General features: G+C 31.8%; 1 protein-coding gene across 4 annotated transcripts in view; it reads left to right on the forward strand.

The window, feature by feature from the left end:
- Window positions 1–14,145, forward strand: part of LOC142329667 (uncharacterized) — a 112,692-nt gene that overhangs the window by 26,138 nt on the left and 72,409 nt on the right. For all 4 annotated transcript variants that reach the window (XM_075374341.1, XM_075374343.1, XM_075374342.1 and 1 more), the window contains 4 exons: window positions 1,099–1,292; window positions 5,609–5,822; window positions 9,638–9,826; window positions 12,009–12,175. In XM_075374341.1, coding sequence (XP_075230456.1) covers window positions 1,099–1,292; window positions 5,609–5,822; window positions 9,638–9,826; window positions 12,009–12,175 — 764 coding nt within the window. The remainder of the gene's footprint in view (window positions 1–1,098; window positions 1,293–5,608; window positions 5,823–9,637; window positions 9,827–12,008; window positions 12,176–14,145) is intronic.

A 14,145-nucleotide genomic window follows, 5' to 3' on the forward strand; every position in this document is an offset into this window, starting at 1 on the left:
ATTTACCTTTTTTCTCTATGAGTGGGATTACTTGTGAATCTGCTTTGGAAATTCTAATGTAGAGTGTCAAAAATTTTGTTAATTTATAAAGCCATTAAAGTAAAAATTTACTTTGTCTGAAATTCATAAAAATCAGGAAGAAAATTTTAATGATTTTCAAACTTTTGTAAAATTAATTCACAAACGTTTTCACTATTTCTGAAATTCTGAGCTCCATGTCAACTAATAACAAGAATATGGCTGTGCAGTGGTACGTATACATACATGCTTTTACCAACTACATCTTTCCCACATTTCAAAGAAAATTTCCCATTTCTGATTTTCCCATTTTCTTGCCTCACCTGTATGGTAGCTGTGCATGTGTTTTTCAGTATTTATAAAAATTGTATTTTAATTTTTGCGGGGTTACTTTATAACATTGAACACGTGTTCTACTGCAGTTTTTCTTCTACTATATGTATTTATTCATTCTAACACAAGTTGTGCATACATTTTTTAAATTATATAAGAATAACAAATTGAATGAATGATACTGTAATTAAAATCGGTAAAAGGCTTAATTGAATTATACTGTTATTTTTTAAATGTTAAATCTATAAATTACGCTTTAGTAATATGTTTTTGATTGTTAATTACATTCTATAATTTATGATTCTTGTACGGTATATATAGAATTCTTTCTTTTTTTTATTCAGTTAACTCTATTAATATAACTAGTAAATATGCAAGTATTTCCTTCCATCAAAAATTATAATTAATTTTGCATAATTTATTGGCAAACTTAATGCTAGTATTCCAGGAAACCAGTTATTAGCCCTATATTTTTTTAGGGATTCCTATTTGCTTTTATGACATATTTCTATTGCGGCTTTATCATTTAAAAAAAAAAAAAAATAATTTTTAATAATAAAGTGAGCTTGTGTAAAAGTTCTTTAAATATAGCGTAAATTAAATGAAGTGATTCATAATTATAAAAGAGAATTATTTTGAGTAGTTTTTTATCTTAAAGTTATTGCGAGCACTTATTAATCAAAAAAGTTTGTTTGATGTGATCGTTAAAGCGATGTGTGTGAAGTATTAATTTTGTTTTTATTATAGGTATATGGTTATTTAATAATATCAGTAGGTTGGATCTATCTCATAATTTATTGGAAGATCATGTAGGTATCTCTTCGTTGGTTGAACTTGGTAAACTTCAATGGCTCAATTTTACAGGCAATCCATTCAGTTATCACCGTTACCATCGAACTTACACTTGTGCTTATTTAAGCAAAAGTGTATCTGTACAGTCTGTAAGTACTATAATTAATTTTGTTTTTATAATATTTAATTTCTCTTATTTTTCTACCTTGTGATCTTTAAATTTTATTTTGGATTGGAGTACGGACGATTTATTTTCTTGTATATACGAGGGTTGTCTGAAAAGTTTTGAGCCGTAAGATGAAGATGGCAGCAATCGTCATCTAAAGTTGAAAGGCGTGAGTTGAAAGGTACTCACAAAAATTTCAGCGGGTTTGGACACCTAGTTGTTTGAAAATCATTTGAGTAAGTCATTGTGAGTGTTTTTATGAAAATTGAAAAATCGAATATCGTGCTGTGATTAAAAACCATTTGAAAGGCAATACGCCTATGCAAATTAAAACCGAGTTGGACGGTGTTTATGGGAACTCTGTCCCATCATTTGCCACCATGAAAAGATGAGCAGTTGAATTTAAACATGTTCATACCAGCTTGGTTGAAAATGAGCATTTGGGACGGGCAAAAACTATAACCACCACCGATATCATCGAAAAAGTTCACTAGATAGTACTGGATAATCGATGAATTAAGGTAAGAGAAATAGCAGAGGTTATGGGCATATCAATAGAATGTGTTTGTCATATATTAACTGAAGAATTGGATATGTGTAAGCTATTCGCATGTTGGATGCCGTATTTACTCACTTTGGACCAAAAACGCATTCGATTGAATTTTCCAAGGCCCTGCTGGAACAGTTTAAGCAAAATGAGTCAGAGTTTTTGCATCGATTCATAATCAGATGAAACGTGGATCCATCACTGGACTTTACACTCCTGAGACAAAACAACAGTCAAAACGTTGGACTGCAAAGAGTGAACCTGCTCTGAAAAAGGCGAAGATGGTTCCATTGGCCGGGAAGGTGATGGCTACTGTTTTTTTGGGATAGAAACAGAATTTTGTTTATCAGTTATCTTCAAAAAGGTAAAACAGTAATTGGAGAGTAATATGCATAATTACTTGACAAGCTGAAGGCAGAAATTGCAAACAAACAACTGCATTTGAAGAAGAAGAAAGTGCTTTTCCATTAGGACAATGCACCTGCTCATACTTTGATGGTCACCATGGCTAAAATTCATAAAATGCACTTTGAATTGGTTGGCCACTCACCGTGTACATTTATTACTTGATTCAAATTTACTAACACTGGTTTCTCAAATTACTCCATCATTTTTATAAAATTCTGCCACTCTCTCTTTTGTATTTCATATTTTTAACTTTTTTTTTTTTTTTAATTTTTACTGTACCTACCTGCCTAATTTTTAACATTCTTCTACTATACTGTAGTTCAGAAGCCTCTTGTCATACTTTTTACTTTAGTTACTTTTAGTTTTCTACTGTCCACATTTTACTTCCATTTTGGCTTAAAATTCATAAATATTTTAAAGAACTTCTTTGTAATTCCTGTTTGTACCACCAAATTTCTTTTCTCCATAAAAACTCTGCTGGTTAGTGCAAGTGTGCATTTGAAATCTAATTTCTTTTGAAACATTTTTAATTTTCTTTTAAGAGTATTGGAACATGATCCTATTGATGTTTTGCATTTTTGCTATTTCTTGAATTGTTAAATGTTGATCAGAATGTATGATCTGATAAACAACTTGTGTGATGTGAACATCTTCATGTGATGTATTTGTTACTCTTTATATTTAAGATATTGACGACTGTTGGGAGCAGGTAAATGCACAGGTTTATGCAGCAGCACATTGGGAATTTTATGTGTATTTTAGAACTAATAAACATATTTTTTCTAGTTGTATCTTAATCTTGTGTAGTTTTAAACTATTCTTTTTCTGTTCAGTGCTAATGTTATATTAACTGTTATTAACATCATGGTTGCATCCATGAGTTTTGGCAATCATTGTTGCTTTTGTTTAAACAGTCTAAACAAATGGCTGATTACAGTAAACTTGTTTTATTTCATAAATCTATGCTTATATTTTCAAAAAAAATTATGCTTAATTTGCTGTCAGTCATTTTGATATTGTAAAACAATACTACAAACACCACTACATGAACAAACAGTTTCGGCCCAGTGAACTACCACAGTACTCCTGCAGTAGATTAGTCACAAAGGATGAGCTATGACTTTTGTTTTTAAAATGTTCAGCAACATCTTAATCAGCAGATCTTTTGATATTTTTTGAACAGATCTTATGCCCTGAACTGAACCGTGAAGTAGCCCTAAGATTAAGTTTATATAAGTTACAAAATTATTATAAATATATAATTGCGCAATATTTTGCACACAATTGTGAAAAACTCTTCATATCTAAAGGAAAACTGAAATTGGAATTTTCTTTACTCTTACCATTATAAATTTGCCAGTGTTAAAGAATTTCTCGTAAGTGTTCAGGTATTGAAATTACATTAAAGAAGTTACTTTAGCTATAGAACTAATTGGCTCTGAAATGTAAGATGCTCCAAAGATATGTGATAAGTTCTGTGATGGCAGATTTTTGTTTGGTTGCATGTTCTATATGGGCTCAGAGACCACCTGTTTGAAAAATAACTGGTATTTTTCTCCATAAAAGTGTCAACATCAATAAAAGTTTTCAAATAATTTTATTTTAACTAAGCATGTTGTTTGTGAATAAAGTTAGAAGTCAGTTTTATTAAATATTTGACATTAAAATACAAGTCAATAAATCATGGGGGTTAAAATTTGTTTGTTAGCCATAAAAAAAACACAAAATAATAATAAATAAAACATAACAACAAATAATAACGAAATAATAATGATAAAAACAATTGCATAAAAAGAAAAATTCAAATGAAATATGTTCTGTTTGAGTATTTTTTATAAGATTCTACTCTTGACATCTCAGAAGATCGTACTTGTTTAATGAGTTTTTGATGGTTATCTGTGCATAGCTCTATTGAATTTTTTAAAATTAACATACTTCTATAGGGTAAATTAAATATTAACGGGATTTTATTCTTAAAAAAAAAATTATTTATTGAAAAAAAAAGACAAATCTAATCTATTTTTCTACATAGTTTTCTGCTTTAGAAATATATTATTCCCAGCGAGAAGGAAGGTTTATTATTGCAGTAACTTAGAATGAAGCTGGTTTTGTCAGGAGCCAATTGCACACAAATCTACACCCTCGTCATCTTCAAATCGTTGTCCTCCTAGAGCTTCTTAAAGCGACCCAAACAAATAAAAATTACAGGGGCGGTAGGTTCGGGCTGTAGGGAGGATGATCAAGTTGAGTCCAGTGCATTTCTTCTAGTTTTGAGACCATTAGAGCTGCAGTGTGGGAACTGGCATTGTGGAGGAGGATGGTCTTTAGAATCGATTGATCTTGTCTTTTGTGGCGATATGCGCCCCTCATCTTGTTCAACAGCTCGCAGTAGTAAGCAGCATTGATTGTGTGTCACTCGTGCAAAAAATCAATGAGAAAAATGTCTTGCCGGTCAAAAAAAATGGTTGAAAGAACCTTGCCGGCTGACAGTCAAGCCTTGGCTTACACTAGGGCTGCCTCCCCTTTCCTCTGCCACTCCATACTGGTTTGTTTTGACTGGGGGGTGTAGTGATGTACCGCATGTTTTGTCACAGGTAATGATTCAACTCAAAAATGCATACCTTCTTTTGCAAACCTTGCTGTAAGCCTCTGACAGACCTCCAAATATCTCAACTTCTGATCTGCTGTCAAAAGGTGAGGGTCCCATTTGGCACACACTTTATGGAACTGTAGGCCATTTGTTGTAATTGCTTGACAACTCCCATAACTTATTCCAACCTGTTGTGCAATTTTGGATACTCTCACTCATTGATCGTTTTCAAGAATATCGAACTGCGTGAATGTTTTTGTCTGATGCTGGTCCAAGGACGGCGATCGTGTTCCTGATTTTCCACTTTTTCTTGCCCTTCCTTGAACTTTTTGTGCCAGACAAACACACGAGTCCTTGACAATGTTTGGTCCCTGAACTGTGCTGTCAATCTAGGAAAATTTCCGTCGCTTGAACTCCTTCACAAGCAAGAAATTTTATAATTATGCATTGCACAGTGGAGTGTACCTGTTTCTCCAACATCATGAGCGTTACTGACAGTTGGGGGTGTGGAATGGCTGGCTCTTCCCACTCCTAATGACTGCACCCAAGCATACTAGAAGTGCAGGCCCAGACCTACCAACCGCAGATGCTCAGGAACAAAAATCCCGTTTATATTTGATTTACCCTCCTATATGTGTTACAGTTTATGAATAATATTCAAGTTCTAATAAGTTTTTGATATTATTTTTTTTTTTATACTGGGTTAAAAATTTTGTTATGATTTTCTATAAATTTTTTTTTAATGATGTTACAGTTGATATTGGACAATAAGAAATTGAGTTCTAATGAGAGGAAAGTTGTTGGTACAAGAAGTAGAAGAATTGACCAGTCATCATATGTTGGTCATGGTATTAATACTGTTGGAAATCATATGACATCAAGTACTAGCCACACTAACAAGCTAAATACTGTGATGTCAAATATAGAATCGCAAAACATCACTGATAGAAATGAACCAATAAATTCAGGTATGAGGTACTTAAGTGTTACATACCTTTCAGTTATGGTAAAACTGAATGGTTTATAACTAAATAATACCCAACCATTATCTAACCAAATTCTGCTGGAAATTTCTGTTTGCTATGCAGTTATGGTGGGGAATGAGATTGCTTCTTTAGGAAGCCTGAATGTGTTATTGGATAACAGTATTTTCTTTAGGAAAATAAACTTTTGTTATGTTTTATATTTAAGATATTGAGGACTGTTAGTAGGGGGTGAATGCACACATTTATGCAGCACATTGGGAATTTTAATGTATATTTTAGAACGAATAAACATATTCTTTCTAATTGTCTCTTAATGTTATGTATTATAATTTTAAAGTACAAGGTCTTTTCAGAAAATAACCAAACATTTTTAATTACGCGCCAAGATAGATTTTTAGGGGCATCTGGTTGGCAGCATTGTGTTCTGCATAACCTCCTCTGTAACCGCATGTTCTTAGATTGTTATCTCATTTAGTTTTCATGTTGTTGTCATTTGAGTGCAATGTGTTTAAGTGTTAGTAGCGATTTTTGTAATGTGTGCTTTTCAGGAGGTATGATATAATGTAAAATTTTGCGTGAAATGAGAAAATTTTCACAGAAACATTTCAACTTTTGAAACAAGCTTACAGAGATGATCTTCTGGATCGTGTGCAATGTTACAAATGGCATTCATGATTTAAAAGTGGTCATCAGCCAATTGAAGATGACCTGATCGGGAAGACCTTCAACTTCAACTGATGATATTCGCATTGAGAAAATCAGCGATCTGGTGCATGCAAATCGCTGATCGACTCTCAGAGAATTTGCCAAAGAGGTGAGCTTCTCAATTGGATTGTCCTACATGATATTTTGACTGAAAAATGGAACATGCATCTGGTTGCAGCAATGTTTGTTTGTTCCTCATTTGATGACCGAACAGCAGAAAGAACATCGAGTGGTTGTCAGCAACTTCTTGAACAAGCCAATGACGTGAAACATTCATGCTAAGGATCATAACAGGAGACGAAAGCTGAGTTTACAGCTATGACATTGAGACAAAAGTTCAATCATCACAATGGATCAGCAAAGCATCTCCATGCTCCAAGAAAGTACTTCAGTCTCAATCCATTGTCAAAGTAGTGTTCTCTGTTTTCTCAATTTTAATGGAATTGTGCATTTTAAATTCTTGCCTTAAGGTGAAACATTAAACTGTGCGTACTATCAAGGCATTTTACTATGGTTATGTGAAAAATTCAGAAAAGAGACCAGAGTTCTGGTGAGACAACTCATGGTTCTTTCACCATGACAATGCACCTATACACTCAGCTTTGTCAATTTGTCTGTGTTCGGACGCTACAGTCTATAGAACTTTGTTACACAGTGTGTAGACAAGTTTTACCTCGTATATATTTCCCCCTTCCCCTTGTTTTTCCTTTGTCTCATGTTTGATTTTTTCAGCTGCCGCTTTTTTCATTGCAAAATGCCAAGCTGAAATGCAATTTACTGTTGTAGATGGGCCAGCGTGTTATTGATGTAACTTCGTTCCTCTTTGTTTAATTAATTGTGATATGAGATTTTTTTATGAACTTTGCAATACATGTTTTTTTCTTGACAAGTCTGAAGTGCAGTAATGTTAATTAGTGTAACATTATCTAAGCAAACAAAAAAAAAAAACGCCTTCTATCATCATTTCAATGATTTCCTTTGAAAAGGACCATCAACTGAGTGATTCACTCCATTCTTACTTATGTTGTAGAGTAAAACACCTGCTTCATGATTTCAACTAATCTGTAATATGAATACTGTGATCTTATGTTCGGTTGATAGCATGTTAACATCTCTATAGCCATTCCATTTCCAAAAGAGGTAAATGCTGTTTATGGTGACAATTATATGCACCTTGTCTCAATTTTCATGATACAGCACATTTAGGTAGCTCACTGTTCATTATAGTACCTGTAGCTGTTGTTGATTGCTGTAGAGCATTAGATGTGGGCTGATAAAATTTGGTGTAGATTGGTTTGTATAAACAGTACACTATGTCTAATATAAATATATTATTAATCTAGTAAACAAGGACTCAACAGGAATGTTAACATTTCCTTTGGTCCAGTATAAACTTAAATATTGGATATGTACTCCCTGCCATAATGCCATATAAAACAATGAAGTTTGATGTTCTATTATTTAGTTTATTTTAGTTTAGTCTATTATTTAGAAGGTATCCCTTCACTAGGACAGTAACATTTTGTACATTTAATAATAAAAAACTCAAATAGTTGTTGTAAATTTTGTAAAAAATCATGTTATGGATTGTTTTGAAATTATCATTGACATGAAATGTAAAAATTGACACAAATTTTACTTGTAAGCAAGTATCATGAAAAATGAAGTGTGGATAACAGGATACTGAGACCAGCAGTCTTTAATTTCTAATAAATTTTGCTACACTTTATGTATAAAATGCTACCAAAAAAATTATGGAATACATGTAATTTTATGGTATTCAATTTGTTCAACGGTCGTTGTTCTATTTTTCCTTCATGTCTCAGTTCCATAGTAGATTGAGGTATATGTCTGTTGGTTTCTGTTTTTATGAATTTGACTGTTGATTTATCAAAAAAATTAAGAAGTGGCAAATTTTGTCTACTTGTACAGTTACACCAATTGACCTTTCACATTTAGGAAGCGTGTGTTTGTTGACATTTTTCTGTTCATGCATTATTGTAAACTTCCTTTGATAAAATTACATTTATGAACAGGTTGGCATTTTTATGGAATTATTGGAACGATATGGTGGCGCATTTTAGCTGTAAAAATGGTATCTCAATTTTCATTATTGCTTTTGAAATCACTGTTTTTGCAATCTAATTGATCAATTTATGAATTAGGATTATTTAGAATACCATATAATCGTTCTTTTAAAGTACCGCATAAGGAATCTTTGTTTTAGAAACGCTAACAACTACCAGAATAAATAACACTAATAGACAGTAAACAAAAAACATAACCAAAAAATGGTATCTTGCCAAATGAAGATATTTTATACAACAAGATTACTGGATATTGATTTATTCTAAGCTGTTAACAATAAGGAAACATGATTTTTGTTACTGTGAATATTAAAACTTTTAATCTATAATGCAACAAATTTTAATATTCACATCACAATGACTGGTAAAATTACTTCTGGAAATGTTGAGATGAGTGAGTCCTGTTCATTTTATCTGATCGTAACCTCATCAGGATGAATCAAGTTCATTTATCATCCACAATGTGTTTTAACTGGTCATCATATATCCAGTAATATATTGCTCCCATCATGAGTATAAGTCCTAACTTTATGAGTAATTTTGGATGGGATGTATGCATGATGCCTTGAAGAAGCTTTACACTATTTTGGATGGGCTGCTCATTTTTAGATGCGGAACTGTTACACTTACATCTTTCTTTTCATTAACAACTTCTTTTTATTGTCCTTGATTTCTTCCAAAATTTGGATTCTCTAATTGTAGGTTGGGTTCTATCCTGTAGCTGAACAATAGACCTAATGACTGAAGAGCACCAATAATTTCAGGATGCTTCTTCCTGATATATATAGGATCATCAGGTTGTTAGGGGTAGAGTTAACTACTCTCCAATCCCCTCCCTGAATCAAAACCAAAAGTTACCGTAGATCATAAACTATTACTAATATTATTTTTAAAGTATTATTTCAATTTGAGTGGATCATGACTTTTAGCACTGTGTGTGTGATGCGTTTGTATAATATTTTAGTGGATAATTACATTTTTTTATCACTTTATATTTGATTGTAGATATCGGAATAAAGGCTGTTGAAAATATTGCCGGTGGCAGTAATGTGGTACATGATGATAAACCTGGGTCATTTTCTTTATCTCGATCTACATCTTCGAGTGGTCGTAAGATGCCCAAAATAAGAGAAGCTATAATAGTAGATGCTGATGAAATTGTATTGCCACCAACACCTGTATTACAAAAGGATGGCAAGTAGAACACTCATATGTAACTAAATTGTGATTTTTAATTACAATTTTTTTTTTGGTCGGCTATTTGTGTAAGCCTTTGCTTTAAATGTTGTAATTAGTTATACTGTAACTCAGTCCTGTTATTGAATATGTAAAACTTCACCAAAGATCCAAAAGCAGTTGTCTAATCTTCATGCAGACTCTTTCATCTTTCGATTCCTATTCTTAACTTCCATTCCTTTGGGAAAGGTTATGTTCTGTATTGCAAAGATCATTTGATTTTTACGTATTCAGTTTCTTTTCTTTATATTTGGTCCGTGTAAATTTTTTCCTCGTAATGCTTTCTTAGTTCTCGAAGTGGAGAATGGGTAGAATTTTTCTGTGGAGGGGCTCCACAGAAAAGGGCACCCTCCCTTTTTCACCTAACCATTTCTGACATGAATTGTATATGCTAACTTGAATAAAGTATTTATTTATTTAACAAGGAAAGTGAGTTTAATAGATAAGAAATGTCAGAATACGTATAACATTGAAATTTTAGCACTTTTGTTAGGGATATCCATCCGTAGATACATGGGTCATTTAGTTAAATTTATTGCTAAGATTGAATTTTTTTAGATTATTTATTATTGTTATTCATCATAATAGGATTGCTGTTGCCATGTTTGGTAAAAGTATTTCTAATAATTCATTGATACCAAAGTGTAATCTTGCCTCAAAAAAAAAATTCATTCGTTAATTTCAATGAAGAAAAAACTGCCAGGTGGGTTATGAATGGGTTTTCAGTTTATCAGAATATAATTTAATTGTATTTATTGCTAAGGATGAATTTTTCCATTATTTATTAATGTTTACTACCACTTAGCATTATTTAAAAAAATATTGTAGTTTTCATGATCTAAATGTGTTAAAAGTCATTAAAATGCTATAAGAATGTTATTGTTCAGTAAACTTGTGTAATTGACTTTAATTATATATTCAATTGATTATTTCTTATTATAATCTGTGCACTTTATTTCATAATGTCAAATAAGTTGAATAGTAAAATTATTTTCCAGTTAACAAGTTTTCATATTCTTATTCATTCATTTTTGGTCTTTTACTTGCAGTAGCAATTCTGGATATTAAAAAAATAAGCTAGTAAATTTAGATTCCATTAATATTTAAATATATTGTTAATATTTTATATGAATATTTACGTTATATGGTGTGATTACAAATGAAATAGTCACCTTTCATGGTTTAAAAAATTAACTTTTACATGTAAAGTTATTGTATTATATTATATTGTATGTATTTGTATTGTATTGCATATAGGGAATGTTTTTAAGTAGGTAAATTGTTGTTTTTAATGTTAGTATTGTGTCTGAGAACCAGTCTGGCTAGCTGGGTGGTGTTGCTGTAGAGAAAGGTTTTTTTAATGGATTAACCAAATTATGGTAGTATCTTGCAAAGTCATTTCAGAATAAAGTACAGTAAATTACCAATATATAGGCAATTCACCTATGATATGTAAAATCAATTAGAAAACACAGGTGTCTGTAAAGAGTAGTGTTCTCGAAGACCTCCTAAACAAGTTGATCTGTTTGTTTTGTGTATGAATGTAGTCCAGGGAAATCAACTAGATCAGTGAGAATTTTAAATCTTAGAACCACCGAGTAAAAATTTTACAAAAATGGTTGAAAATAATGCCTTATAAATTGCAAGTAGTATGAAGTTTTAAGTGATAATGATAGTCTTTACATAAGGATTTCTTGTGGACATGCAAAAATTTGTTGACAACCACAGAAGATGGTTTCTTTCATCACCTAATTTTTATATGATGACTGTTCATCTCACATGACTAGAAAAGTCAGTAGTCACAACATATAAGGTATGGAGAACAGAGAATCCTAGAGAAATTGTGCAACATTTGCATGACTCGTTTCACATATTTGAAATGAATTGGTCTACCTGCTGGATATCTATTGTGCAATTCACGATGCACACATAAGCCACTTATAAATACAGACTTTAAAAAATTTCTTGTTAAAACCGTTAAAGTAATAATCTTCATATTTGAAAAATACATTTTTGCAAACCACATATGGTGTCTTATTTCAATTGTAATCAACATGTAATATGTATTACTTGTATTAATTTAAAAATATTTATATGATAATTTAATATCATGTCTAACATGTTTATTTTTATGAATCAGGGGGTGAACATTTGGAAACAAAAAAACAAGTAGAAGTGTTGAGACAAAGGTTTGGTGAAGACCATTGGTTGCATTCTCATGCCGGGTCATTTGTTCAAGATTTACTTGGCCTTCAAAAGACACCTGGTCCAGCTACGGTATTAGAAGAGGAAGAAAAGACACCTAAGGTATACAGTAAAATCCTTTTTTAAAAGTCAGAAGTCATCTTTTTTTACCTTTAATTTTATTCTTTCTTTTCTTATCAATTTTATTTATCTATTGGTTATCCTTGTGAGGTTGATAATTTATGTATTTTTCTGTTCAATAGATTTTTAATCTCAATGTACTGTGAGTTTCAAGATGAATATCGTGGTTTAAAGTTAACATAATTCTCAAGTTTCACTTTCATTGATTTAATTATATGTGAAATGAAAGTTCAACACAAACAGTTTAAGCTTTGCGCAAGCTCATAAACTGTTTCCTGTACCTTCTGCTTGTAAGCGCTAGTAGCAAAAATGGTGACCCCCCTACAGAAAACATTCTGAGTTTTGCAGTTTGCAAAGTGTGACTCTGTAATTACTGTTCAACTTGTATTCCATTTGAAGTTCTGCTATGATTTCCTGAGTGACAATAACATTCATAGCTGGTATAAACAGTTTGAAACCATCAGTTGTAATTGTAAAGGGAAGAGTACAGAATGACCGAGTATGTCTGAAGACAATGTTAAATGTGTAAGAATCTTTTGTGCATAATCCTAGGAAATATGTTAGGAAGGCTAGCTTCCGACAGCGCCCTTATCATTTATAGCTGCTACAAGCTCTAAAGCCTAGATTATGGTTTGCGTGCTAGCTTTGCAAATGAAATGATGTACAATACGAACCACAGAACTTTATTTGGTAACAGGATGGTGCACCTTTTCGCTGGCATAACGCTGTATGCAATTGGTTAAATGAAATTCAACCAATTTCAAATTCAGATTGGTTGAATGACAGGGCTTGTTTGCTGTGGCCTCCACGTTTGCCTGATCTGACTCCGCGCAATTTTTTCTTTGGGAGTTTATAAAGGATCAAGTACATGCACCACCATTACCGGCCGACCTGTCCAACTTGAGACACAGGATTGAAGCAGCTGTCATATCAATTACTTGAGATGTGTTGATTAAAGTATGGGATGAACTCTTATTGGCTGCATGTGTGCTGTGTGTGATGAATGGGGCTCACATTGAACACTTATAGGAAAAACTGTTGAGTTACTGTTTTATTTCATGTATAATTTATCAGTATATCCCGATATTCATTTTGAAACATGCTGTGTAAATCCTACTACTTAAGTTATTTGCTGTGTCTATGTTAATCTTTATCTTCTCTTACATTTCTTTATTTTCTTCTATCACTAAAATTAACTAATCCAGGATGTCTTAATGTATGATTTTTCTACCTAGTACTTTTATGAGGAATTTGTCATAAGCTTCTTTTTTCTCTAATTTGTTGTAAACCTTATGCAGATTGAAATTTAATTCATCTGAATTTGTATTTTTTATACTATCCATATTTTGCTAAATTAAGGCTTCAGTTTATACAGATTTTTGTTGTAACTTCTAATTTTTAAATATGCATCTGATACAAACAGAAATTTTGTTTTACATGATTACTCCTTGTTTTATGTTAATTTGCTTTTTCTTTGTTAATTAATTTTTTTTTCATAATTTAAAGTTGGTCTAAATACCAACTGATACCTTTTTCTCTTATCAGAATATTTAACTCATCACAATCCATCGTTACATTTTATTATGTTTATTTTACTTTTTTCCCACTTTAATTTCTCTTACAGAGATGAATTCAAATTCTTCCACATTCTGTTCCATCTAAAATGACAATGTCATTAATGATATTTAACGTTATCTTTTTTTGTTGTGGATTTTTTACTGCATTCTAAGATTTTTCATTGAAATTCTTTCCAGCTCCTGTATTTAGGTTGAAAAGTTTAGGATAGATTATGTCTTTGTTTTTTAACTGTCTGTATAGGAACTTGCTTTTCCAGGTCTTTTGTTACTATTGTGGCTATTTGATGCCCATACACATGTAGATTAACTGAGTGCTCTTTTATATCGATCAGATTTTCTTGATCTTAAATCTTCTATTCTCTTCAATATTATAAA

The sequence above is a fragment of the Lycorma delicatula genome, chromosome 9 (assembly GCF_047948215.1).
Source record: "Lycorma delicatula isolate Av1 chromosome 9, ASM4794821v1, whole genome shotgun sequence".
NCBI classification, from domain to species: Eukaryota; Metazoa; Arthropoda; class Insecta; order Hemiptera; family Fulgoridae; genus Lycorma; species Lycorma delicatula.